Genomic DNA, 26,608 nt, shown 5'->3' on the forward strand with positions numbered 1-26,608 from the left:
TCCGGGATCTAAATATAAAAGAAAAAATGATCATTAGTATAACGATCGTTAAAGAAAGTAAAAAAAAAAAGAAACTTCAAAGTATTTATCTTTGAAGTTCTTTAAATGGGAACCTGTGTCTTTCGGCTTCCTTTACCTAAAAAAAAGAAGTATGAACGTTAGTTAACGTTTGTCAATAAATTAATTAAAAAAAAATTTTTTTCGAAGGTTTTACCTTCGATATGGAAGTCCGGAACTCATTTTCGACTTCCTTTACCTGAAAAAAAAGGAAATACAAACGTTAGTTAATGTTCGTCAAATAACTTATTAAAAAAACTTCGAAGGTTTTTTATCTTCGAAATGGAAGTCTGGCGATGTCTTTGGACCTACAATAAAAAAGAAATGAACGTTAGTTAACATTCGTTAAACAAAATTAAAATTAAAATTATTTTTTTTCGAAGTTTACCTTCGAAATTCTTTCGTCTAAGAGCCAGAAAACAAAAACCCTACAAAAAAAAAACAACCAAAACATTAGTAAACATTTCGTAAATTAAAAGCAACAAAAAAATATAAAGAATTTTGAAGTTTTACCTTCGAAATTCTTTCCAGGAGGTATCTAGAATGACGAAGACCTACAAAAAAAAAGAAACGTTAGAAAACGTTTTGTAAATAAAAAAAACATAAAAGAAAAAAATTTCAAAGGAATTTTACCTTCGAAATTCCGTCCAGTCTCCAGGAAGCCATCAACCTACAAATAAAAAGAAAAATGAAACATTATTAACGTTTCGTTTAAATAAAATAAAAAAAAATATTAGTTTTGTAACAAAAAGTTCATTACGAAACTTACCATATTGAAAATTCTGTCCAGTCAAGCCGAAAACCTACAAAAAAGAATAAAGAACGTTAGAAACGTTCTTTTATAAAATAAAATAAAAATTTTTAAGTTTCGCAACGAAAATCGTTGCGAAACTTACCATTTAGTTTCAGATTCTTGGAGTATCAGAATCTACAAAAATAAATAAGAAACATTAGTTAATGTTTCTTAAAAAAAAAAAAATTTTCATAACGAAAATTCGTTATGAAACTTACTTAGCATCTTGAAAGGGAAACTTACAAAAAAAGATAAAGGAAGCATTAGTAAACACTTCATAAATATAAAAAAATCGGTTTCTTTTTTTAAAAAAAATCAAAGTCGAACGAACTCACCAATTTCGTTCGTCTTGTACTTTGAATCTCCCAGAACCTAAAAGAAAAATAAAGAACCAACCGGTTAGTAAAATAAATTATAAACGAAAAGCGAAAATGAAAAAAATACACTCACCTGAAGTCTTGGAGATTTACCGAAACCTAAAGAAAGAAAGAAAAAAAGAAAAAGTTGGTAAAAGGAAATTTGAAATGAAAAAATGAAAATGAAAGAATAAACGCAAACTCACCCGAAGTCTTGAAACCTAAAAGAGAAATAAAAAAACCAGTTAGTAAAAAAGAAATTCAAAGAAAATCGAAATGAAAAAAATGCAAACTCACCCGAAGTCTGCGTTTTCCTATCACCTGGTGACCGGAGACCTACAAAAGAAAGTGACGAACGTTAGCATGACACGTTTCATCGTGGTTTAATCTTTCTTCCAAGGTTTCCCGAATGGCTATTTTTAATAGTTCTTGGTATAATCTGACTGGTAGATGAAGTATATGATTAGTTTTTGTGTTCCGGATACCTAAAAAACAAAGACGAACGTTTAGGATAATATATTTCGTTAAAATTTAATAAAAAAAAAATTCTACATCTTACGTCTTACCTTCGAAATGGGCGGCAAGAAAACAAGAAACGTTAGTATTAACGTTTCGTTAAATAAAATTAACAAAGAAAAAAATATAATTTTTCAAAGTTTTACCTTTGAAATGAGCGACCAGGAATCTACAAAAGAAAAAAAAGCGAATGTTAGTATTAACGTTTCGTCAAATTAAATAAAAAAAAAATATATAATTTTTTGAAGTGTTACCTTCGAAATTGGAGACCAGAACTCGTTTTCGGCTTCCTTTAACTAAAAAAAGTAAGACGAAACGTTAGTTACTGTTCATCAATATAATTAAAAAAAAAATTATTATTTTTTTTTTTTGAAGGTTTTACCTTCAATATAGGAGCCGGAACTTATTTTCGGCTTCCTTTAACTAAAAAAAAGATGAAACGTTAGTTAACGTTCGTCAATAAAATAAAAAAAATTAATTTTTTTTTTCGAAGGTTTGTTTTACCTTCGATATAAGAGCCCGAAACTCAGTTTCGGCTTCCTTTAACTAAAAAAAAAGATGAAATGTTAGTTAACGTTCGTCAATAAAATAAAAAAAAATAATTTTTTTTTTTCAAAGGTTTGTTTTACCTTCGATATAGGAGCCCAGAACTCAGTTTCGGCTTCCTTTAACTAAAAAAAAGATGAAACGTTAGTTAACGTTCGTCAATATAAATTAATTTTAAAAAAAATTAATTTTTTTTTTCAAAGGTTTGTTTCACCTTCGATATAGGAGCCCGGAACTCAGTTTCAGCTTCCTTTATCTAAAAAAAATAAGATGAAACGTTAGTTAACGTTTGTCAATAAAGTTAATAAAAAAAAAATATTTTTTTTTTTTCAAAGGTTTTACCTTCAAAGTAAAGTCCGGAGCTGTTTTTGGCGTCCAGGACTTCAGAAAAAAAGTAAAACGAACGATAATACCGTTCGTTAAATACTAAAAATATAAAAATAAAAGTCTGTGAGCTGTTTTTCAGCGTCTAGGACTTAAGAAAAAAAGTAAATATTCCTTCAAAATGGAGAGTCCAGAACATAATTTCTTGAAGTCTACCTTCAAAATGTCCAAAAGAAGGTACAAACTTCATCAACTTCAAAGAAACTCGAAGCTTAAATAAAAACACTAAAAAATATTGACTAATTTTTTGGTATCTTTATAATAATTTATTTCTTTAAAAGTGGTAAAAAAAAAAATATTTTTTCAAAGTGTTGTAAGAAAAATTATTTTTTTTTAAAGTGTTAAAGTGTTGCAAAAAAAAGCTTTAAAAAGTTTGTGTTAAAACAAATGCAAAGTTTATCAAAATAAAAACTGAAAGAAAGTTTGTAAAGTTTATCAAATAAAAAAAGAAAATGTGAATTTAAATTTTTGATAAAATCTGCAATTTTGGAGATTATCGCAGATATTTATATAAAAAATTGTCATAAAAATCGGAAACTTGCAAAATTGCAGATTATTGCATAACTTTGTAAAAAATAAAAAGCAGAAATCTGCAAAATTGCAGACTTCCGCATAAATTCACAAAAAAATGCAGAGATCTGCTAATTTTACAGATTTCCGCAGTTCTGCATCTTAAAAAATTTCCCGATGATGAATACTCGAGTATATTCAAATATATTCGATTCCAAACACTACTCACCGATACCTAAAAAAATAAATAAAAAAATTTAACTTTTTTTAAAAAAAAGTAGTTTCAAAAGAATGAAACTTTCAAAACTTACCAATCCAAAGTGAAAGGCGCCGATACCTAAAAAAATAAATAAAAAAAATTTAATTTTTTTTTAAAAAACAAAAGTTTCGAAAGAATGAAACTTTTGAAACTTACCAATTGGATCCAAAAAGCTGATATCTACAAAAAAAAGAAGGAAAAAAATAAAACTTTTTTTAAAGTTAGATTCAGCACATAAACCATAATTGACTAGTCTGATCAGCCAAATCTTTACCAATTTCTGGTTTATATGATCTGATTGGCAATGATTACTGGTAGTGCATATGACTGTAACTGAATAATATGAATACTTCAACCGGCAATCATGTCGGTTGAACATGATAAAATTGCAGATTGAACTGATATTTCAATGAAAAATAAAAGTGAAAATCTGCAAAATTGCAGATTATTGCATAATTTTATAAAAAATAAAAGCAGAAATCTGCAAAATCACAGACTTCCGCATAAATTCACAAAAAAATGCGGAGATCTGCTAATTTTACAGATCTCTGCCGTTCTGCATCTTAAAAATTTCCTGATGCTATCTATCAATTCTAGAAACATGATATAGTCACCATTCGACGCGTCTCACTGAGACGATTTGAATGGTAGTGGTTTCATAACTGGATGACGAGTTATTCCGCTTAAACGCTTTTTTTGGAGTTTCAGAGTTTCAGCATTTTGACAAGCAACTCTACAAGTGGGAAGAGTGATTGTCATTATTTATTGGTTTGGAAATGGCCGGTCTTTATATTATTTTATGAAGACCTTTATCAGATTAATAGGTTTATTCAATATAAAAATCATTTATTATATGAAGACCGGTATGAGGACTGGTCAGTCCTCAGGACCGGTCCTACTGCGCCACAAAAAATGCAAGACCGCGGTCCGGTCCTACAAGTCCTGGGACCGACCAGTCCAGGACCGAGTAGGACCGGTAGGACCGATGACCATCCTTAAGCATAAAAGCATTGGGTCCAGTACTCCAGTAAATTTATGGTTCTTGGACCAGATTTGCCTGAACATTATCCCGGTTTGGTATTAGGAAATCCGTGGTTGCAAAAAAAAATAACGCAACTATTGAATATTGATATGTGTAATTCATTACTGACTATAAATGATGATTTCGCCGGCTCGAAAGCAATGTGATTGATCATACATGTTAAAGAAAAAATATATTTTTTTAATTAAACATCACGCGTTTTTATTAAATATATTCAGGAGAAAAATGGATATAGCAGAAATAAGGCCATCGAGAGCAGTGATTAGTGTTTCGAATTCAAGACATTTAGGTAAATAACTTTTCTCAACTTTGATCTAGAGGAATGCTCGAGTCTATTTAACAAGAAGTTAGTAACGAAAAATTACGAAACATTTCGGTAAATTCAGAACCCTAGATCCAAATCACAATATTTATTCATGACGATTATCAAATTCACAACCCGAGAGGTTATTCTATTCTTGTCAAGATCGAAGTTTGAACAATGCAATGAACGCTGTTATGTACACAAAGCTGGCATGCAAACATTTTTATTATTTTGATACACATTATAGTATGTTCACAACAACATTGATAAGTTATTGTGCATTATACATTGACAGATGAAAAATAAAACGACTATTCCTATTACAGCAAAACCCTAATTTTGTCAACAAATATCAAACAATCAAGATAAATTCAGTCATTTTTTTTCATTATATTGTGCCATTTGAACTCTATTAAATGCACTAATATTAGCTTCCCAATTGTGGCTTTTAATTAGATCAATTGCATCCGGATCATTAATTCCAGTTGAATACTTATTTCCATCATTGTCTTGAACAGTAACGTGTGCATGTCTATGAATGTTGTGCTCCGGCTTTTCTTGAGGTGAATTCGGTTTAGGGTCAAATTCACTAACAATACGAGTAGTTACATGAAATTTTTCCCACTCCTGATCTTCGGGATAATAAATTATCTGTTCTGTTTGCTTTATTTTTCCACCAGAAAGTACTTCAGTGGTCACATGGCCTTTGGACCATAGATTGCCTTCTTCAACTTCTTTGATTAGAGCCTTCTCTGCATCCTCGTTCATGTTACCATCTTCATAATTATTCCAGTTATCCGAGCTATCATTAGGTCTGACACCTACTTCGTGAACAGTTGCAAAGGCATAATTTAATGTCAAATCCGAACCCAAGATGGAACTATAAACAGGTTTGTCGTTTGTCATAATTTATTATCTGGTTTCAACCTTTTTTTAGGTATTTGTATTTAAGAGAAGAATCTTTTGTAGACAGGAAAATTGCTGGTTCCTGAGAGTTTGTAGGTATTATAGTGACTTCGTTGACAGCAACTTTGTTAAATAATTTTTTAATGTCTAGCGTTTATCAGTTGTAGTCAATTTATAAATAACGATTTCCAAATCTGTAAAATGATATCTTATCGACGACGAGTTTCTATATCCGTAAATGAAATCAAAGAAATACCCCAGCCATCTATCTGGCACAACATAATCATCAGCAATATCCCCAATAAATTTTCTATCCGATTTTTTTACTGAGCCACATCACACAACAGGTTTGTGTGACATTAATTTATAATCGAAAAGAAAATATTCACCACTACCTCTATTTTTTCCCGTGAAAAAAGTCTACATGCAACACAGGACCTCCATAAATGTTAATACTGACGACAAAAGCATATGTTATGAAAGGCTGAGGACTTTGGAATTTCGAGATCGCCAGGCGTAAAACCAGCTTTATGTCTTGCAGGGTAGATCGTTATTCGAGTGAGCGAAAAAATATTTTTGCCTTTAACATCATCTTTAAAACGAAAATGGAGGATAATGCTATTTGCCATTTCCTAAATACATGAACCTATAGTGAGAAAAAACACTTCACCCGCTCCCATACATACAGTACATAATTTAGGGCATATACATACCTTATTTTGCGTTATTTTCTCTGGGAAAGTTTTTTGCGGAAAGTTGGCTGAAACTTCCACATACCCCTACATGCTTTATACCTTGCTGGGAAAAAGTTAAGGAGGTATGAAGCATAATTAGTATTGTCGTCTGATGCCAAGAGTTCCATGAAAGCACATGCAAATAGAATCATGATCTTGTAACTGGCGGGCATGTTACTTACAAGAATTTTCATCTCTACAGGAATGATTTTGGTAAAGATGTAAGAGAACATATGAAACCGGAAGCTGAGATTGGGAAATATTTCCCTGAGTTCCCAAAGGATCCTCCAAAGAATTAGTATTTTTTTTTATTTCTAGTCGCAATTTTATGTATTGTAGCCGGCTTCCGGCAACGATTTATTTCATAAATAAAGAATATTATTTTATCGAATGTACTGTACACGAGAGAGCGGGTCACGTGTAATGATGCGGTCCATGCAATATATTTTTATCCGAACAAAATCTAGCCTATATAAAAAACGTAGCACTATATCAGGTGATAAGTGAGATGACTCCTCATCACCATCACAACGATTCAGAATTATATTCTATGCTAGAAGAAATTCGAATGCCAACAACGTAATTCAGAATTCTTACTTCAACAGCTACTTTGCTCAACACTACACATATTGTAGGTTTTAGAGAAACCTCTCAGCAAATCAACAGAATGATATGTAATCTGCTTCCGTCCCTGAAAATAAATTCCTGATCTCACAGGCTAGAGATATTGTCAATTCTGTACAATGGGGTCCATCTTCTTCAGAAACTATGTTTAAGCCTAAGACGATTCTCCCCTTTCCATTCATCTTCAACCAGGTGCTTGTGTGATGTATCTCAACAATTCTCCACGGCATTTGCAATGGTACAATAGGTATGGTTACTGATGTAAACTCTTTAGAAGAGTATGCTAGAATCACTTTTCCTGTTAGGGCTCCTATTATCAACATTGACATTTATAAGCAAACCCATTATTTTAAGATCAATGGAAACAATTGCAATCATATGCAGTTTCCCTCACAAAATTGTTTCACCCTTACCGTTCACAAAACTCAGGGTTTGACCTTACCAAGGGTATGCTTAGCATTGGATGGGAACATCTTTTCACCTGGTCAAGCTTATGTTGCTCTTAGTAGATGTTCTTCCTGGGATAATATAGAAACATCTCACCTTGATAGATCAGCTTTCATGGTTGATCAGGATGTTATCTTGGAGTATCAAAGGTTGACTGACATTTCTAATACAAATCCTCACCTCTTTTCGTGATTATTATAAGATGCTATCCCGATTTTAAAAATAAAATGTTCTTTTATTTAAACTGATTATTTCATCTATTTATACCAAAAAAATTTAATTACGCATTTTATTAATTATTTAGAACCCTAAGATTACATAGTTTTAATAATTTTATAAAATACTTAGAGTTACCGATAATAAATTAAGAATAACTCTATAACTAACTGATCTATCTAAATGATGAAAATTTAAATTCTAATTGTGAATCTAAATTATTGTTCGTTGATCGATCTAAAAACTATTTTATAATTTTGCTAATATTTCTCATCTGTTTTTGTATTATTTTTATCTTTAAATTGTGAACACAATAAACTAACTACATAAATCATTAAATTATTTAAAAAAAATTGCAAAATCGAGAAATTAATATATTAAAAAATATCTTATTAAATTTACCGATCATGTTACATATTTATTTTACGATCTACCTATCTCTATTATAATTATGTAAGATTATCTTCACGTGCTGAATTATTAGCCAATAACAGAGCACAAAGCTTTCACGAATCTCAAGATGTCAAATTGACTTTGACAAAAAAGATCGATGGAGTTACAGTTGAATAATGCATTTAAAGACCAGGATATACAGAGCATTATAGATACACAGCGGATACGATGAGGTAGTCAATAAAACCCAAAAACATATCGATACATGGAACATCATAATGGATACAATCATGACAATTATTTATAAGTTAGTGAATCTATGGAATAAGTGGCAACGAAATTCAAATGCCGAATTGTTTAGCAATGAAGATAAGAAAGATCAATGGTTTGGCCGCGTTAATAAATATAATAACGACTACAAAAATTCATCTAAGTGACACACAAGAGTTGGGTTCATTAAGCTAAAAAGCAAAATACGAGCTAGACAAAAATTGGAGTTGCGTATTTTTGCGCGAGGGAAAGATAAACCGATTCGAGATGCGATGCGCTGAAATTCGAACTAATCAAACCAAGTGGCTCGATAATGTATTAGACAAACGGAAACCTCCCATCATTATAGATAAAGCACGTATTGTTAATGAGAACGATCCTACCATCATTACTCACCCTAAGCTGATAGTTTCCCAATTCCACGAAAACCAATTTAAAGCCCGTAACACGGATCTAGACAATTTGTCCGAATTTTGGCAAGAAATATGTAAACCAAAGGATAAATATGCGGGAGGCATGGAGACACTCAATTAGCCGATTACGTTCGAAAAATGGATGCATATTTATGTCAATTTAAGTCTGGCTCTGCAGCAGGACCATCGGGAATGACAATTTCCGAATGAGGGGTACCTAATATTAATACAATTTTTTAATTATTCTCTTAAGCAAGGTTTTACCTTCAATTTGGTCAACGTCTTTAATAATACCAATACCGTTGCACTTTTGGATTGTTTTAGGAAAGCGGTCACCAAGCTTATAACCAACGGACTTAGTTCAATTATTTCATCCAATAATATATTAAAGGGCTGAACTTCTGCGGTTTAAAGGAAGAGGGCACCAGCGCACCACTATCCATCCTCACAAATATCATAGAAGATTCCCAAGTAGTGTTGTCGGTAACATCATGAGGCCATCGATATATTATACCCTCGAACTGTTTTGAGTTGAAAGTGGTAAAAATAGAGGATAAAGGATCTTCCATAACAACGGAGAGATGGCGTCTCCCTGATCTATGCCGTCCTTAGCAACAAAATTGATGTAGTAAGTGAGGGCGCTCAATTTTCGATGTAGGAAGAGATTAATAATCCATTTAATGATTAGCCTATATGGATGACACATGCTTTATAGAGAAAAAGTACAAAACAATATAGATCTAGCTAATGAATTTTATAGAATGCACGATATCCACATCAACGGCTCGAAGTTAGAACTGATTGTCTTGAACCCGAGTAATTTATAGAGGAACAGTATGTAAATGTGACAAATCAAAATCGAAGCCACAAACTCGGAGATCAGATATTTGGGATAAACAAACGATCACGGGCGAAGCAACTACTAGACTTAAGGATGTCGTCAACTCATTCATTGGAAAATTCGTCACACCTTATATATTTAACTAATAAAGTCTTAATTCCAAGACTGATTTATATAGGTCAATATTTTACGTTATCGGAGCACGATTGGAACAATATTTTTCTCCAGTCATCAAAGACCTTCCTTCTTCTTTTCACATAACGCTCTCATGCGTGAAGGTACGATAGGATTACCATCACCCATGGGCACAACTCCACTCAACAGATAGCCGAATTTGCACATAGAATTAATAATCCCTCCTTGGCTCAACGGATCAGATTGAGATCCGCACAATTGAAAGCTCTCATTACACTCCCATCTTTGATATTGCTCTATCTGACGTTCCGAATCTCAGATATTTTTCCGTTCATAATGTCAACTTGCATATACTTTTGGCGGCTCGTACTATGAATATTTCATTCTAAACTGGCAGATTTGATCGAGGTCATTGGTCGATCAAAGGAGGGCTAACTTCTCTTTACCAATTATTTCAATAATATAATACTAGAAAACTTATGTTCCGCATTAAGCGTTTCTCATCTTATTCATTGGTAACAATACAGACATCTGACGAGATTATCTTCTAAGCACACTCTCGATTATTTTTAGTTTAGATGACCAAATATAGTTTAGACTTTTATCACATTATATATGTATTTTTGACATCATTATTGGTAATATAATAATATAATGCATTTAATGATAAAAAAGGAAAAAAAAAAATAGTTAAATTATTACCAGAATAGCAGGTACTCCGAAATCACCAAGAACGTCGAGTCAAATCTTCATTAGATACATTGTCATCGAATCTCTTGATTAAAATGAACGGTTTACTTCTTTTGTCTTTCGGTATATCTTAAAGTTCCTTTTGACGTATACACATATCATGAACTTATCGCGGTGTCAATCACACAATCATAGCTTCATAGAAAACCCTGTAAAAAATCTGATCCGTGTTTTATCTTTCCATGTTTTTTCCGTGAATGTATCATTTTCATGGAATTTATAGCCTTAAATCATGGAAATTTTCATCTCGCTAACACGGATATCCGTGAATGTATCATTTTCACGGAATTTTTACGGAAGACACGGAGAAATAATGGAAATATTCGGATAAAAATTTTTTATAGGGAAATAATTATCTGCCCACATGTAGACTGGATCAAACTAAGTTACTTTCTAGTTACTTCCTATAATCAAATCATCTGAGGGCAAAATATTATTACATGACGATTGGGTTCTTCTCTTTAATCTTACCAGTAAAGAGTCAAGCAACGGCACCACCATTACATCGGGAATTAACCATAGCTCCAATCACCAAAACAGACGTATGTGTATGGATAGAGGGATGTATTGAGAACCAAGAACTGAAACGTGAGCTTATAACAGTCCGCAATGAACTGAAACATAAATCGGCAGTAACATTCTATACCGATGGATCGTTAGTTTACAAACACATATCATCACAAACAACGGGATGTTGATTTAGATACACCAGTTGTCGATGGGGCCGCTTTCATTGTTCAGGACAGTTAATGCGAGCTTATCATTATGTCTCTTCAACCAGATCGGAACTAGTGACGATCTTTTTAGTTCTTCTATCGGCACTATGTGCTTCTAAAGTTACCATTCATACAGATAGTCAAGCTGCAATTCACCACTAATCATATTCAATATTTGTCTACAAGAACAAGTAGATGTTTTAGCTAAAGAAGCAGGGAATACGGAGGGTCATTTTAATAATAGTTTTAACTATAGCCACCCTAATATGCGTTACTTTTCCTCATTTTCAAAGATTCCCAATTGAACAGAAATTTAGAAAATTCGTGAAACCATTTTTCAGACTTATGTCGCGGCAGAACATTCATTACTTCTCGTTAGCGACAACATAGGCGGGACAAACATGGACATCATTGGTTGGGATATTACATGGTCGATTTTCAAACAAATCAAAGGCTTTAAATGTGACTCAATGACCAATCATAAGCTTTTTATATTTATTAATAAATTATTTTATAACCTTCTCCCGACTGCGAATATACTTAAACGCAGAAACAATAATCTTTACACAGACCTGAATGTCCTTCATGCCAAGAGAATATTATTGAAGTCTCATAACATCTTATGGATGGTCATTCATACTCGGGTCAGAGACAAGAATTACACCGACGATTGCACGATTTGGCTATCAGCTATAAAGTTATTACAACAGCAGAATCTGCATTCGTTTCCGTACAGTACAGTTTAACTTTTCGTACAGTACAGTTTATCTATCTACCTTGCATTAACATGCATCGTAAATCAAAATAAGAAAATTCATTACTTTAGATATTATGACTGAAACATTATTTTGACGGAAAGTTATACTTCGATAATATCACGAAAAATATTTCACATGTTTGAGTTTTATTGGAGTAAAGACTAGAAAAATGATTATTTATCACCTTATTTAATAATTATATATCAGAATAACAAAAATTTATAAAAAATATTCCTTTATTTATAATATAACTATAAAAAAAAATAATAAAAAAATACACTGTAAATTGTAATAATTTATCTATTGAAATACAGGTGTATGATAGTTAAACATTACTTTGCAACTTAAATATTTCGCTTTCTCGACTCTCGAGGTTCCCAAGCATTATTTCGTAAGTCTATAACATTCTAAAAAAAAAAATCAAATATTTATTAGCAATATAATATATTAAATATAATACAAAATTATTCAACAAAATTTACCATTAACAAAAATTTAATGCGGATTGACAAATTCGGAGATGTTGATAGCTCCTCCATTTGTTCAAAGTATGATTCCATTTTTTGATCACGTTTGTTTGATTCGATATGATGATCAAGTTGTTTTCCTACTATATTCATTAATCTACATAAACTTTCCATTTCTACTTCCTCAGGTAATTCTAAGAATTTCTCAATACATTCATATATATCTCTCTTTGCAATAATTTTTGATTTAAATAATTCGCCAATGAAACTAATTAAACCAAGACCTTGCCGCCTAATCTTTGCAGCCGCATAATATTCATATGACATCAGATCCGGTTCCCCTTTTTTATTGAGGGGAAATTCAATGTTAACCTTCCAGGAACCATTCTTAAAATCATTTTCACAGCGACCAATAAGATACTTTTTAAATAATCTACCGCCTTTAGGAAACTCATTCCCGAATTTTTTTAAGGAAATTATTTTAGGATCGACTCTTTCTATCATCCTACAGCAAAGCTTAGCATAGTATATTGCACAGAAATTCGATTCATCAAGGGATTCAAATATAAGTTGAACTATTTCCCTAAACATATATCCATCTCTTCTATTGTTAGCATAGTAAATAATTTGATTTGATATAGAATCAAAGTTTTTTAACGTCAATTTATTTAATAACGCTTTGATTTTACATTGTGCTATGCGAAAAGGGATGAAAAATTCAATTTGTCTAGGTATATTTAGAACTTGAAGCATTTGATGTACATCTTGGATTATAGGTTCACTGGGTGGATGAGGATCTGCTATAGATGATATTACTGGAGTTAGTAATTGTGTACTTCTAAATAAGATCGATCAAGTACGAATTAAGTCCAAAAATACCTGAAGTAGAGTCTCTCATTAACGTAGTAGTAAATCTTTCTTCAAATTGGTCTTTTTGAAGTTGATTTGAACTAATTTCTTTATTAAGGATTAATTCAATATTTGGTCTACTATTGTGAACACGTAATGTTTTTATATTTGAACCAACTTTGACGGTAATATTTTTATAGAGTTCTTCGTTTTTTAAAATGTCGATTAAGTTTTGTAATAAGTCTGACAAGAGACTTTTATCTGTCATTTTTTTTAATGAAAATGAACGGAAGGAAAGACCCTATAAATATTATTTTTCTGTAATAAGTGCAACGTTTAGTTTGTTACTTTTTTAGATCAAAAATGGTTATCTTTTGTACCCTTCGTATAGGAATAAATCATGTATATCTTTTCATTTTGAAACATTGACTAAAGTTATTATAATGACAACCTTAAAAATGTTTTTTTTCGGCCGTATCTATTACAATATACATTATTTTGCAGAAGTTTATTACTTTATTATACCCGCCATTCAATGTTTCAGATATTTATGATGCACGTCAGTGTGCATCAAATAGATGAGTCAATTAATTTAAATAAAATAAATAAAATTATGAATTATGATGTTCCCCTCATTATTTAACGAATAAAGGTTTATACAATCATAATTAAAAAATGCGAATTGGCGTTACGGAAAAGTCTCGTTTTTTTTCGTACAATTTTAGGTTAAGGGGGAATAAACATAGTTGCTATATTTGTAATCAAGCGGCACTCAGTCTAATTAATTATACAATATCTGATATAATTAGAGTCGAATCAAACTTTATGCGACTTCGATTTTTATTGGTCAATTGGATCAACAAAGATGGGACTGCGGGCTGTGCCAAGCAAATAGTAGTACAAATATGAGTTTAATAATTGTATCTAATTATGGCACTTTTTTCATACATTCTTTTGGGATTATAATATGCATTATAATATAACTTTCTTTAACCACAACTTGTATCATCATTTATCAAAAATATACTATCAAAATAATAGAAAAAAATTTTTAATTTCTTTTTTTAAATCTATAATACAAATAAATAATGTATAATACCTCGTTTATTTTATGCATACACCATAAATTATTTGTTCTACGTACTCTTAAGTCCGAGTTTCAATAATAACAGAGAATATTCTTATTGTTCTTAAAAAATTTATTCTCTATTATATGAACCATTGAAACAAGTATCATCAATGATTTGTTACTATTATACAATTTTATTCTCTTAATTTTTATGTAACATATTCTTTCATCGCCTCCATATTTAGTTCTATAAAAATCAAGGATTGAATGATTTTTTGTTTCGCATATTATTTTCTCTAACTCAAAATGTATAATTCACAATCGGAGAAGTCGGAGAAAAGAGTTATTAAATGTTATAACGTACTTGATTATGATTAAGTCACTTTATTTTAGTTATTTCACAGAATTTTTACAGAAAGTATTATAGCAATTTACTATATCAAATCAATTTACATCTTACATTGATTTTTTTTCATGAATTAATTTGTTACCCATTGATACAGAAAAAATATATGCCTTATCAAATCATAAGATGGTATTGAGCACGTTCAGAATTTTTGTACTCATGATGGTCGAATAATTTCTACCGAGTTCCGAATATTTATGAAACTAATACCCTGTCTCGGCCGTAATTAGATATTATCTTGCGTCACGTTTCATTTATCAAAATAGAAAAGGGAGTTCGATTAAAAAAAAAAAAATATGTTTTTTTAACCATATATATGCTTGTAGGCTTGCAAAAGAAACTTTATTGTCAATAATTAATGTATCAAATCGCTTACATATTTGTTTCAAATACGTGATAAATAAATTTTAAAAAATTTCGTTCAATTGTTGGACTTTGACACATTAATTTGGTATTTTAACAAAGGCAATTAATATTTTCTTACAACATGAGTTTTAAATCTTAATAACAATTTTAGATACGGTACAATTGTGGGACATTCATTTTATTGATTGAAATCAATAAACCTTAATTTGCGTATTAAGATCCTTATAATAATCAATTACTGTAAAAGATACATATTCGCTTAGTTTAATTTAAAATTAAAAATGAAAACTTTTTACGTTTTTAAAAGAGATATAAACATGATAAACTTTATTCAATAAAATTATAAATGGAAACAAAATATGTGTAATATCCGTTCATATCCGATAAACAACAAATGCCCATTGTGTCCTAATTAAAACATGAAGAGGTTTGAGAAATTATTATGTACTACATGTCATTACAATATTACAGCAATAAAAATGTAAAACTATTGTTCCTTTTACAACATTACTATTGTTTTTTTTTAAACTTCATTAAAAAAGTTAAAAGTTTGTTGAATCAAATTTAGGAAATTATTTACTGATCCCGGTTAAAATTTAGTTATAAGCTTAACAAATAAATGTCAAATGATCAACTGCAAACATAGAGGTTGTAGTGAACTAGTGATTGCATAATAATTACCATACTCTCGTTAATTGTACGTGATATATTTACCCAAGCGACTCCGAGACCGGTTTCATATCAAACCGGTTCGAATGCCAGTCCGTAATTTACTAAAAAAGGAATTATTAAAGAGATTATAAACTTGTTTAGACTCGGAGATCGACTAATGCAATAACCGCATATGACTATGTGTAATCTATCGATTTCCCTAAAAAAATTCTTTCTTGCGAAAGATATTTTTGCATTTATTCAATAATTTTTTATGTTTAAAGAGCTATAACTTTACTACCTTTTTTATCAACACTATTACAAGCAAGCTAGTATTCCTGCTTTCCACTTAGAAATTTCGCAACTATACGGAGAGGCGGGAGAGCTTCGTCCGTTCACGTGCTTAAGAGATTCAGACATCTCTACAAATAATAAGAGTTTTTATTTCATTTTACTTTTACCAGTATTTACAAGTGGCGCTTCCTCGGAAGTGAAAGAAAATATGGGGAGGACATTCAAAATTGAAGAGAATGTCCGTCACCCGTTGTCCAACTGGCGCTTCTTTGTCTTCTATTTTTAACAAAATACAAAAAAAAAGAACCCTTATACTTATAGGAACAATAGAGAGGCGACTCTGGTTACTTACCATGGAATTATATATTATACACAACTTACTACTGATTGTCTTGATAAAGTCCTTTATAATTACATTATAATCAAAAAAGAAAGAAACAACAATTTATCGATTCAATTTCTTTTTTTTTTTTTATAATATTTTGGATATATTACTTTTGATTTTAGATAATAATATTATACAAAGACAATTTTCCTGTAGAATTATTGATATTTGAAGATTTTATTCTTAGAGCCTCATCCATTCACCTATGGGCAGTGATGTTGGAAACCATATTTGGACTTCCAAATCTTCCAATTCCAATCTTACTTCAACATTGAGAATTATTGAAGGATTGGAATTGGAAGGAAGAAATTGGAAGTCCAATTTCATTGGAAACTTCTGAACATCACTGCCTATAGGTCGCGGAGATGGGGCTTCGTAGAGTCAAATATCTTTGTCTTCACATATAGAATTAAGATAAATAATCAATCTGTAATAAATTTTGCTTATGTGAGGTAATTAAAGATTTGGGAGCGGTTTAATACATATATGTACATTTACTTTCAATATGTATTTCTTTTATTTCTTTTATTTCTTTTATAAATAGTATTACTGAAATCGACAATGATTTTTATAATGTATTTGATAATAATAATAAAGGAACGAAATAATTAAGTTTTTTTTTTTATTTACAAAATCCGAACATTGATATTTTATAATAATTTTTTTTTAAAAAAAAATATGCGTTGCGTTGAATTAAAAGTATTCGATGTTGATAATAGTGCTTCGATCCGTTGATTAGCATCACAACATTTTTCTATTGTTTTTGTCAAACTATAATTTTTGTCAGATTTAAAAAAATTATTCTTTTACAAATTTTATTAATTTTGGCCAAACTTATAGCTCCAACTCAAATAAACCGTTGCCAAACCGTAGTAAACCGCGGATTGATCCGTTAAAATCCCATCCGGATCGAAGCACTAGTTGACAGATCACGAAATTTTAAAAATGTTATCCATGGGTACTATTGGAAATTTTTGCACTATTTCATTATTTTTCTCGGAAAAAATATTTTTCGTTATTATGCTATTATACAAATGTTCGTACCTTCGATTGACATGTGACTAAATATGAGACTTTATAGATATAATTCAATTAAAATAATAAAACTGATCAGTTAGTTAGTTCATTTGGACGTATAGATATTCCCTGTTAATAATAAATCATGAATATAAATAAGTAAATTTAAAAATTTTTTATTATCCAATAAACCTTATTTTTATTAACAAAGATTTTTTTTTTTTTTTGGCAACGGTGGCCACAGCAGAATTGTACATACAGAATTATTGAAACGTATTGGTATGCTAATACATGAATTACATTTTTTTTTTAACTCATCATTTCAAAAGTATTATGTGAATGTGAATTCAATTAATTCTTTGTTATCTATGCTAAAGACCAACAATACTCCCACGACAGATTGTTAAAATATTTGTCCTTTATAGTTTCTCCGGCAACCATTCTAAAAATTCTTATTCATTAATCGAAAACAATATAAGTAATAAGATTTTGAAAATTTTAAAACACTATATTTCAACAAAATTAATACTAGATGCAAATAACTCCAATAATTATAGCATTAAATAATCCATTCTTTAATGACTTTTCGATCATTTAATCTAATTTCAATGCACTTGGATCCCTTCTTTTAAAATTTGGATCATAATTAGATTAATACCCATGTATTCTACCTCGCGAATTTCGCATTATTCCCTGAACTTGCATGATTAAATCAATCATAAATAAAGAATTAATTTTAAATAAACACTAACCACCTTCAGGGATAGTTCTAATCGAAAGATATGAAATACTAAATATCTTATTAATTTGAGTTGCCAATTAATCATGGTCAGTCAGTTGTCTATATATAAAATCCCGCCGTAGCTTAATCTTTCACATCATGATCCTGACAATCGGTATAAATTAATCAGAAGATAGTGAACCTTGCATTAAGTAAGAGAAAGATATTAGAGTTAGAAGGAATTAAAGTAAGAGAATTAGGATAAATGATTAAAGTAAGGAACTGGGTAAAAGAAAATTGGGTTATGAAAGGGAATTGAAGTATAAGGGGAGTGGAAGAGCGTGCCTTTGGTTCTACGAGGATCTGACTTAAATTCTTAATTGGAAAGTTATATCTCGGTAACGAATTTTTTTTTTAACAAAAAAGTTTTCTTTTCTTCTAAGCTTTAATTAATCATAAAATGTAAGTGCTAGTGCTGTATTACCCACAATACTGATTCACTATTAATTTGAAATTACTGATTCTCTAACATGATAAATAATATTAACGCATTAAAAGACAACATTTCTCCTTAATATTACTAGTGAAATAAATCATAAATAGTAAATCGAACTATATGTTTGAAAATACTAGCGTATATATTGCCATTACTCAAAGATACGCGTGATTTTTTCCCTCCTCACAAGAGCATGGAAAATACTAATCTCATATGCTCCAGTTTCCTATCCCTATTTCTTTTGAAACATCACATGCTCTTTTATTTCAACTGGTCTATTTTAAATTCGGGACTGACTATCTCGTTTTTTCTATTCACATTTTAACGATTTGGCAGATGACCTAAACTCTCCAAACTTGAGAGAATAATAGTCATACTTTTTTCGGGTTTCTTTCCATCATTTCTCTCGCTAATAACAGATCATTTTTTGTGATTTCCATTTTTTGTAAATACTCTAATTAACTTGCCCTATTTGGTTGGATAATGTTTAAGATTCTGAATGATTTGGAAGAGTTTGAAAATTCCAGAGCCAGTCCGTATTGGTCTTTCACCATCGGTGCCATATGTAGATACTGATAGATAATAGTGCGTTGGTGTCCTCCGACCAGAAAAATCTATAACTTTGCGGGATATAAGGTGCCACAATCGCGAAAGGAGGAGAAAGAATTACATGACTCGAACCAGGTGTCTTTATATAAGAAGGGCGTCTAATTTTATTGTTGTAATAAATGTTGTTCAGACGATTTCATCTCGTATTGAACGTGCTTCGCGTTTGCGATATTGTTTATTGTATCGGCGACGTTGATTTGCGGTTTTAACTTTTTATCTAGCTTTTTTTTTGAGCATCCGATAACGGTGGAATATAATTGATGATGAGGTTATAGGTTATTTGATGGATATTTATCGTCAGTTTTGTCGTCAGATGAGAAACGGACACGTGTGATCCCGTTCCATCTTTCAATCTGTTGTATACTAATAAATTTTTTGTGTGAGATGTTAGGGTATCCTGATGGGCTTCGAACGAAAACGTCTCAACGTCCAAACACTATATCTCAACTTCTTCAATAAGAAATTTAACGTTCCTTTCACATCACGTATAATGATATTCTTAATCGTTAAAACTTAAAATTATTAGCTTATAACAACCATAACAATCAATTAAATGCACACATATCTTGCCATACCTTCAATTTTCAAATGCTGCTTTTAGGAAACATTTAGACGATTTCAGCGAAGTAAAATCTGGATTTCTTCATCCCAATAAAGTGATCATAAGATCCTATACCGCCAAAGAAGATACAGTACGTATGAATAATATTCACAATAGGTTTTTACTAATAAATATCAACTCTTACGAGAATTCAGAAATTATATCATTGATAAATGACCGATCTAATCTTCAACTGGTATCATCCCATTATCATACCAAAGCATAAATATCGGAAACTTAGATTTGTTTAAAATTTCAGGGGCAACAAATGGGACACCTCAACTAGTTTGTGCTAAAAGGTGATGAGGGAGGAGGTGGTGAAGGAGGTGGCGAAGGGAGTAAGGTAAAGTGAGTTGGAGTAAGTTAATTTCTTTTAAATTAACTTCTTAGTATATTCAGGTTTATAATATTTAGATACAAGTGAAATCTAGACTTGATATCATTTCAGGAGAAAGGAGAGATAAAAGAGATGATGGGAGAGGATGAGTTGTTGACGGAAATAATTTTATTTGATTTGGCGAAGGTAACTTGGCGAAGGAGGAAGTTAAATTGACTTGGCGAAGGAGATCATTTTAATTTCATCTTTCACCAAAGGTGTCGATGGGAATAAATTAAATTGACTTGGTCCATATAAACTGGTATCAAATCCTCTGACTCCACCATGTTCAGTTATATTACTTCTGACCATGAATGAGACTAAGCTTATAGAAATTGACACCAAGAGATCAACAATTTCTCTCCAACTAAGAAATTCTTCATAATATCCAAGAAATAAATATCCCCTCGTTATAATTTCGTAAAACGATCATTTAGTAAAAATTTTGGTGAACCAGAATTATCAAAGAAAAATTTTGAGATCGAAGTTGGCAAACTCCAAACTTTTAACACCATGTCGCAAATCTAATCAGATTTTCACCCAACATTCTGTATAAAAAAAAAAACCAATTAGATTTCTTTAAAGAATAAAAAGACATACTTAAAATATTAAATTAACATACTTTGCAATCAATTGTAAAATATATAATTCTTGTACATTTTCCAATGAGTCTTGAAATTTTTTTATAAAATTTTGTTTAAATATATATATCACACAATTATTATTTATAAATATATTGTAACAAATAACAATGAATTTTGCAATTAATAATAACGTTATAATTACACTAAGCCTTATTACTGAAGACTCCTCTTTTTGTCACTATAAATAGGCGGAGGGAGCACTAATGGGCCTCTACTGTTTACAGAGGAGGAGTTTTTCATAAGGTTAAACAGATGTTGTATGTACAAAACGTCAATACGTACAAATACAACTAATTAAAAAATTTTTTTTTTTAAAAAAGAAAAAATTTTAAAAATTTGATATCATGTGTATCACGTGATCGACATTAATTATACTTGCCGCCCATCCCAATCCCATCCCATCCCATCCCATCCCATCCCATCCCATCCCAAATCCCAAATCCCATTCCAATCCCATATCCCATATCCCATATCCCATATCCCATATCCCATATCCCATCCCAAATCCCAATTAATTTAACCTTTTTTTTTCACTGCAAAATTATTTTTTATTGTAAAATTTATTATATTAATTATATTAATAATAATTATTATTATTATAATACTACTGTATGTAAAATATTTTTTTACTATGATCGATATATTATAAATTAAAGTGCAACTTAATTATTGAACATATAGTATATATGTAGATTAAAATTGGTTAAAATTAATGATCTTTGAATTATAATTCCGGCCAAATTTTTCTTAATTTTGGCCAAATTCGTAATTCCGGCCTAAAATCGGTTAAAATTGAAAACTTAGGTTAAATGTAATGCCACATTTTTGCACAAAATAATCCTCAAACTAAATATGAAAAATAAAACTTCTTGTTGGCCTCTAAGTATTTATTAAAAAAATTTCCAAATGCTTTTGTTTTTTAAATTAAAACTTAACTAGAATTTGGTGTTTTTTTTCCCATTAAAAATAAAAAATAATGTGAAAAAATTTGTCAAATATAATGAGCAATATAAGCCTTTAAATTAAAATAAAAAATATTTTATAATATTATATAATAAAAAACAACATTAAAACATATAAATTTAAGTGAATTTTCAAAGGTCTGATTCATTTCACTGACAATCATTTATTAACAAATATTTTATAGACAAATATTTCACCAACAAGGTTATTTCACTGACAAACGTTTCACCAACAATCATTTCATCAACATAAAAAATATTTATTGAATATGAGATATTTTATTATAAAAAAAACTTTTTTAGATATTTAGTTTAAATCTAATAAATATTGATATTTATTTCCATTTTAGACGGGTTAATAGATAGAAATCATAGAATAACATATAGTTATATATATCTATTGTATTTTTTTTATTTTTTTATATATGTTATTATAAATTTCATAAGAAATGCGCAAATATATATATATATAAACTTATTAGTTTTTGATCACAACAAAACATTAATACATTTATTAAAAGTATGTGCTATTTTCTTTATTAAATGTAATAAAAAAATATATGTTACTAACAATAAAATTTTCCTATTTTATGTAAAGATATAATTATATAAAATATTTATAAAATTTTTATATTTAATTTTATATATATGTCAGTGAAATGTTTGTTGGTGAAATAATCCTATAGGTAAAACATTTTTCAGTGAGTAAAATGATTGTCAGTGAAGTAATTGTGAGTTAAATGCAACCTATTTTCAAATACAATTCAGATTTATTAAAAAAATTACCTTTTTATTTTATTTATATAATTGTATCGTAAAGGTTAACTATTTTAGTAGTTTTTAATTGTTAAATAAACTATTTATTAAATATAAGAATAATTAATATTATTAATATTGATTTAAAATTTTTGACGATTAAAGATATAGAAAAATCAAAAGTTAATTATAAGGTTTTATGGTTATGTTTATTCAAGATAATTAGGATCTATAGTCTCAATGTAAAGATAACTAAAGTTAAAGCGCATGGTGATTGTGACTATAATAAGGAAGCAGATAAGCTCGCTAAATCTGGTGCTGAGAAAAATGTATTAATAATAGAGGATAAATTGTTATTACACAATGGTACGATTTGTTGGAGAGATATGCCTATAGAACGTAACCCCATTCTTATGATAAAGGGAATCAAGGACGCTCAATTTATAGAAGAATTTCTAATGCTATACCGTAATAAAGTTTATAGACAATCAGATTTATTAAGGCTGATAGATTGGAAAATATCTTTAAAGTTAAATAAAGTTAAATAATATAAATCAATATGATACATTGTTTGAGAATCATTATTTACAATCATTTAGAATTAAAATTTGTTGTAATGAATTACCAACTTGTGCTAATTTAAAAAAGCGTAAACCAGATCTATATGATAAAGATTGGAAATGTAATTTTTGTAAAATAGAAGAAGAAACTTTTGATCATTTTTGGAAATGTAGTAAGATTCAAAATGTTGTGCAAGATATAATTAAAGGATTAAAAATCTTTTTAGTTAAAATTATACAGGAGTATTCAAAAGATGATATAGATACACAAGAATTAAAAAATAAAATTAATGGGATGCTCATATGATTTTACATTTTTAATGAAAAATCAAGTCAGTTGTCAGTTAATAGAATTTTTAAGGTGCTTTAAAATAACTGAAGAAAAATTGTTATATAAGGTGCTAAAGCAAATAACTGGGCGAGTTTTATTAGAATTCAAAGTGCTTATTTGGGAATCAAGGAACGAATTACAAATAAAGGAAGAAATAAGGTGCGGTATTAGCAGTAAAGTTAAAAAAGCTAAGTCACATAGTAAAAGCACTGAAATAGATGTCAAAGATGTTGACTGTTATATATTAGAAAGTAATTGGAACAAATGGAATGATTTGGCATTCCATCGTGGTGGTCATTGGGCAAATTTTTAGGTAGATCATGACAGTTACTTTTGAATTTGAGGTCGCATCATGGTTTTTAACAATGATGTGATCATTTAGATGACAGGTCGACTTGTTCTTTATGAAAAGTAGTCTTGTTTCATAATGCTTAATTCTTATATGTATTTGTTTATCTTATGTTTGTAAGTTTATATATGTAAGTAAGCGTGATTATAATAAGACATGATCGCATCTATAATAAAGTTTTAAAAAAAAAAAAAAAATTAATATTATTAATATTAAAAAATCTTTTTTTACAATTAAATCAATAGAAATCTAATATTGAAATATAATTGGACAAAAATAAATTAGTTAAAAATAATGGATATTTTGTAGGTTTATTTAGTTAAAAATAAATTAATGATTTAAAAATAAGTATATATAGTAACATTATTTCATTCTTGTTTTCTATGATAAATGAAATTTTATCATTATTTTATATTGAAAAACTGAAAATTTTTAATAGATTCAATCATTTTTCTATTTCATTTTCTTCAAATATTGCATATGTGCTGATTTTCAGAATTAGTTTAAATTAAAATTTTTATAAAAATTTAATATTTTAGAAAAATCAACATTACTCAAATCTAAATTAAATATGTGTTACATATTTATGTAAATCAGATTTAATAAAAAATAAAAAATTTTTTAATCAATAACCACTTCTTTTTCCCCATTATTACCCATCACTTTTCCATCATTTTTCTATTCACTTTTATTAAATGTGACAAAAAAGTTTATAAGCATATATAGCAGTTGTTTTTAAGTGGTAAGTAAAAGAAAAAATTTAATATTTTATATACATAGAAAAGACATATTTTTTCAGCTTTAATTTATTGTTTTTTCTTTGTAAAAAATACATGCAAATAAAAAATAATTATAATGTAAAATAGTTGTAAAATAAATAATAAGATATTCTTTTTCATATAGGTACCTTTAATTAAAATATTGATTTTATTACATTTTTATTATACAAAATACTATATAATATACAGTAAATTGGGGGTGAGTATTAAAAAACTTTTATTTAATGTTATTATACTATAAGTTGGTAAATATTTCATTTAAATTAATATAATTCTTAGCACTTACTATATATATTAAAAATTTGTATCTCAACTTTAAACGTAAATATCTCCAGATCTAATGATCCAATCGGCAAGCTCTTTTTTCGCTCATATAGACCAGATCAAGGGCTTTCCGAAGAGCCTAAATTTATAAAAAACGGATCAGTGGATCCCAAGATATTTGCATTTAAACATGTTAAAAGTTCGTACCTCAACTTTAAACGTAAATATCTCTGGATCTAATGATTCAATCGGCGAGCTCTTTTTTCGCCTATAAAGTCCAGAACAAGGGCTTTCCAACGAACCTAAAATTATAGAAAACGGATCAGTGAATCTTGATATATTTGCGTCTAAAGATGGTAATACAAATTCTGACATAAAATAATTATTTTTATTGTTTGAAAATATCTATTATGATACCATCTTTTATATGATATTTTTATTATACTTTTATAAACATTTATAGCTACTAAGACTATATAAATTTTTATTTTACTTTATATTTTATTAAAATATACTTACTTTTTATTAATATATGTTAAAAATTCCATATATATGAGAAATGGGTTTTTTATTAGTGAAATGGGGTTTTTCACACCTCTTTTACATTTAATAATTTAAGTTTCGCAAATGTAAATTTTTGTTCAACTTATTATTTAGTCAAGTGATCATCAATCAGATGATTTTTTGGTATTACAAAACAATTTTGAGTAACGAAAATTGTGCAAATCAATTCAATAACTCTTTTTAATGCAGAGTAGACAAATCAGCCCATATGTTTTTCAAAATAATTAATTATATATTTGTTTTTTATCTTTTAAAATTATTTTATTAGATTTATTCTACTAAAATCCTTAAATGGCAAATAAAATCTTTTAAATAAAGTAAAAGAATTTGGGATTCTCTTATGAAAGCATTTTTTGGTAAGAAATAAAATTTTCAGATCGGACTTTATGTAGGTGACAAAATCGTGCATTATTATTTCCAGAGATATGCTAACATCATCATTTTACATTCATTTGAGAGCTGAGAATTTGCTCTATCGTAAGAATCAAAGATCAGGAAAATTGGATCACTGGATGAGACGTAATTAACGATCAAAGTCAAATCAAATTTAAAAATAAAAAATAAATATATTGGACGTAATTATTCACAATCCAGTGATTCAATTCATTCAATTTTAGGCTTATTAGATAGACCTCAATTTTCTCTTTCAAATGAATATAATTTCATTCATGTAGCTTATATACAGGTATTTAATAAATTTTTTTATATCAGATTTTATCAAACTTATAAAATTTTATATATATTAATAATATAATTGATGATTCCTGAACATCTACATATATTAAACGAATTATTTTAAATTTATTTTAAAGATAAAAGTTGGCATCACCTTAGAGAGCAAAGATCATTCAAATTGAATCACTACATATGAAGTAATTAATGATCAAATTTAAATAAAATTCAATAAATATACTGAACGTAATTACTGAACAACTAGTAATTCAATTCACTTGATTTTAGATTCATTAGATAAATTTATATAGCTTATTTCTACAAAGAATTATCAATAATTTTGTTATGAGAGTTATATTTGATTTTTTAAATTTAATGATTAAAAAAAAATTAAAAATTATATAATTAATTAGTTTTTTTTGCATTATCCAGTATAAATTTATTATTCTT

The 26,608-nt window shown here is 29.0% G+C and overlaps 9 protein-coding genes across 9 annotated transcripts; 5 read left to right on the forward strand and 4 right to left on the reverse strand.

Moving 5' to 3' along the window:
* Positions 1 to 284: 284 nt before the first annotated feature.
* Positions 285 to 2,842, reverse strand: OCT59_001498 (uncharacterized protein; the record flags this gene model as incomplete). Its single annotated transcript, XM_066139625.1, has 16 exons — positions 285 to 365; positions 446 to 485; positions 571 to 611; positions 691 to 727; positions 954 to 985; positions 1,186 to 1,222; positions 1,301 to 1,326; positions 1,413 to 1,427; positions 1,564 to 1,645; positions 1,869 to 1,891; positions 1,977 to 2,018; positions 2,227 to 2,268; positions 2,352 to 2,393; positions 2,483 to 2,524; positions 2,611 to 2,630; positions 2,809 to 2,842. 16 exons carry the CDS (start codon positions 2,840 to 2,842, stop codon positions 285 to 287), a joined length of 636 nt encoding a protein of 211 aa, XP_065989016.1.
* Positions 2,843 to 4,947: 2,105 nt separating this feature from the next.
* On the reverse strand, positions 4,948 to 5,946 carry OCT59_001499 (uncharacterized protein). Its single transcript, XM_025318440.2, has one exon. It carries the CDS (start codon positions 5,671 to 5,673, stop codon positions 5,143 to 5,145), a length of 531 nt encoding a protein of 176 aa, XP_025176185.1. The 5' UTR covers positions 5,674 to 5,946; the 3' UTR covers positions 4,948 to 5,142.
* OCT59_001500 (uncharacterized protein) lies at positions 5,622 to 6,003 on the forward strand (the record flags this gene model as incomplete). Its single annotated transcript, XM_066139626.1, has 3 exons — positions 5,622 to 5,657; positions 5,737 to 5,765; positions 5,835 to 6,003. The coding sequence occupies 3 exons, from the start codon at positions 5,622 to 5,624 to the stop codon at positions 6,001 to 6,003; spliced, it is 234 nt and encodes a 77-aa protein (XP_065989017.1).
* A 2,621-nt stretch (positions 6,004 to 8,624) lies between these two features.
* Positions 8,625 to 8,891, forward strand: OCT59_001501 (uncharacterized protein; the record flags this gene model as incomplete). The annotated part of the gene is made up of 1 exon (XM_066139627.1): positions 8,625 to 8,891. The coding sequence occupies one exon, from the start codon at positions 8,625 to 8,627 to the stop codon at positions 8,889 to 8,891; it is 267 nt and encodes an 88-aa protein (XP_065989018.1).
* A 2,045-nt stretch (positions 8,892 to 10,936) lies between these two features.
* OCT59_001502 (uncharacterized protein) lies at positions 10,937 to 11,194 on the forward strand (the record flags this gene model as incomplete). The annotated part of the gene is made up of 1 exon (XM_066139628.1): positions 10,937 to 11,194. One exon carries the CDS (start codon positions 10,937 to 10,939, stop codon positions 11,192 to 11,194), a length of 258 nt encoding a protein of 85 aa, XP_065989019.1.
* Positions 11,195 to 12,172: 978 nt separating this feature from the next.
* OCT59_001503 (uncharacterized protein) lies at positions 12,173 to 13,554 on the reverse strand (the record flags this gene model as incomplete). Its single annotated transcript, XM_025318438.2, has 3 exons — positions 12,173 to 12,377; positions 12,453 to 13,237; positions 13,317 to 13,554. 3 exons carry the CDS (start codon positions 13,552 to 13,554, stop codon positions 12,315 to 12,317), a joined length of 1,086 nt encoding a protein of 361 aa, XP_025176183.2. The 3' UTR covers positions 12,173 to 12,314.
* A 7,228-nt stretch (positions 13,555 to 20,782) lies between these two features.
* Positions 20,783 to 21,420, reverse strand: OCT59_001504 (uncharacterized protein; the record flags this gene model as incomplete). Its single annotated transcript, XM_066139629.1, has 3 exons — positions 20,783 to 20,825; positions 20,900 to 20,948; positions 21,297 to 21,420. 3 exons carry the CDS (start codon positions 21,418 to 21,420, stop codon positions 20,783 to 20,785), a joined length of 216 nt encoding a protein of 71 aa, XP_065989020.1.
* Positions 21,421 to 23,489: 2,069 nt separating this feature from the next.
* OCT59_001505 (uncharacterized protein) lies at positions 23,490 to 23,843 on the forward strand (the record flags this gene model as incomplete). Its single annotated transcript, XM_066139630.1, has 1 exon — positions 23,490 to 23,843. One exon carries the CDS (start codon positions 23,490 to 23,492, stop codon positions 23,841 to 23,843), a length of 354 nt encoding a protein of 117 aa, XP_065989021.1.
* Positions 23,844 to 25,911: 2,068 nt separating this feature from the next.
* OCT59_001506 (uncharacterized protein) lies at positions 25,912 to 26,343 on the forward strand (the record flags this gene model as incomplete). The annotated part of the gene is made up of 3 exons (XM_066139631.1): positions 25,912 to 26,005; positions 26,104 to 26,171; positions 26,299 to 26,343. 3 exons carry the CDS (start codon positions 25,912 to 25,914, stop codon positions 26,341 to 26,343), a joined length of 207 nt encoding a protein of 68 aa, XP_065989022.1.
* Positions 26,344 to 26,608: the final 265 nt, after the last annotated feature.

This window comes from Rhizophagus irregularis, chromosome 1, assembly GCF_026210795.1.
Source record: "Rhizophagus irregularis chromosome 1, complete sequence".
NCBI lineage: Eukaryota > Fungi > Glomeromycota > Glomeromycetes > Glomerales > Glomeraceae > Rhizophagus > Rhizophagus irregularis.

What these genes read in the sequence shown, in the direction of transcription:
- OCT59_001499 (XM_025318440.2), bottom strand. Translation starts at nt 5,673, where the DNA reads ATGACAAACGACAAACCTGTTTATAGTTCCATCTTGGGTTCGGATTTG.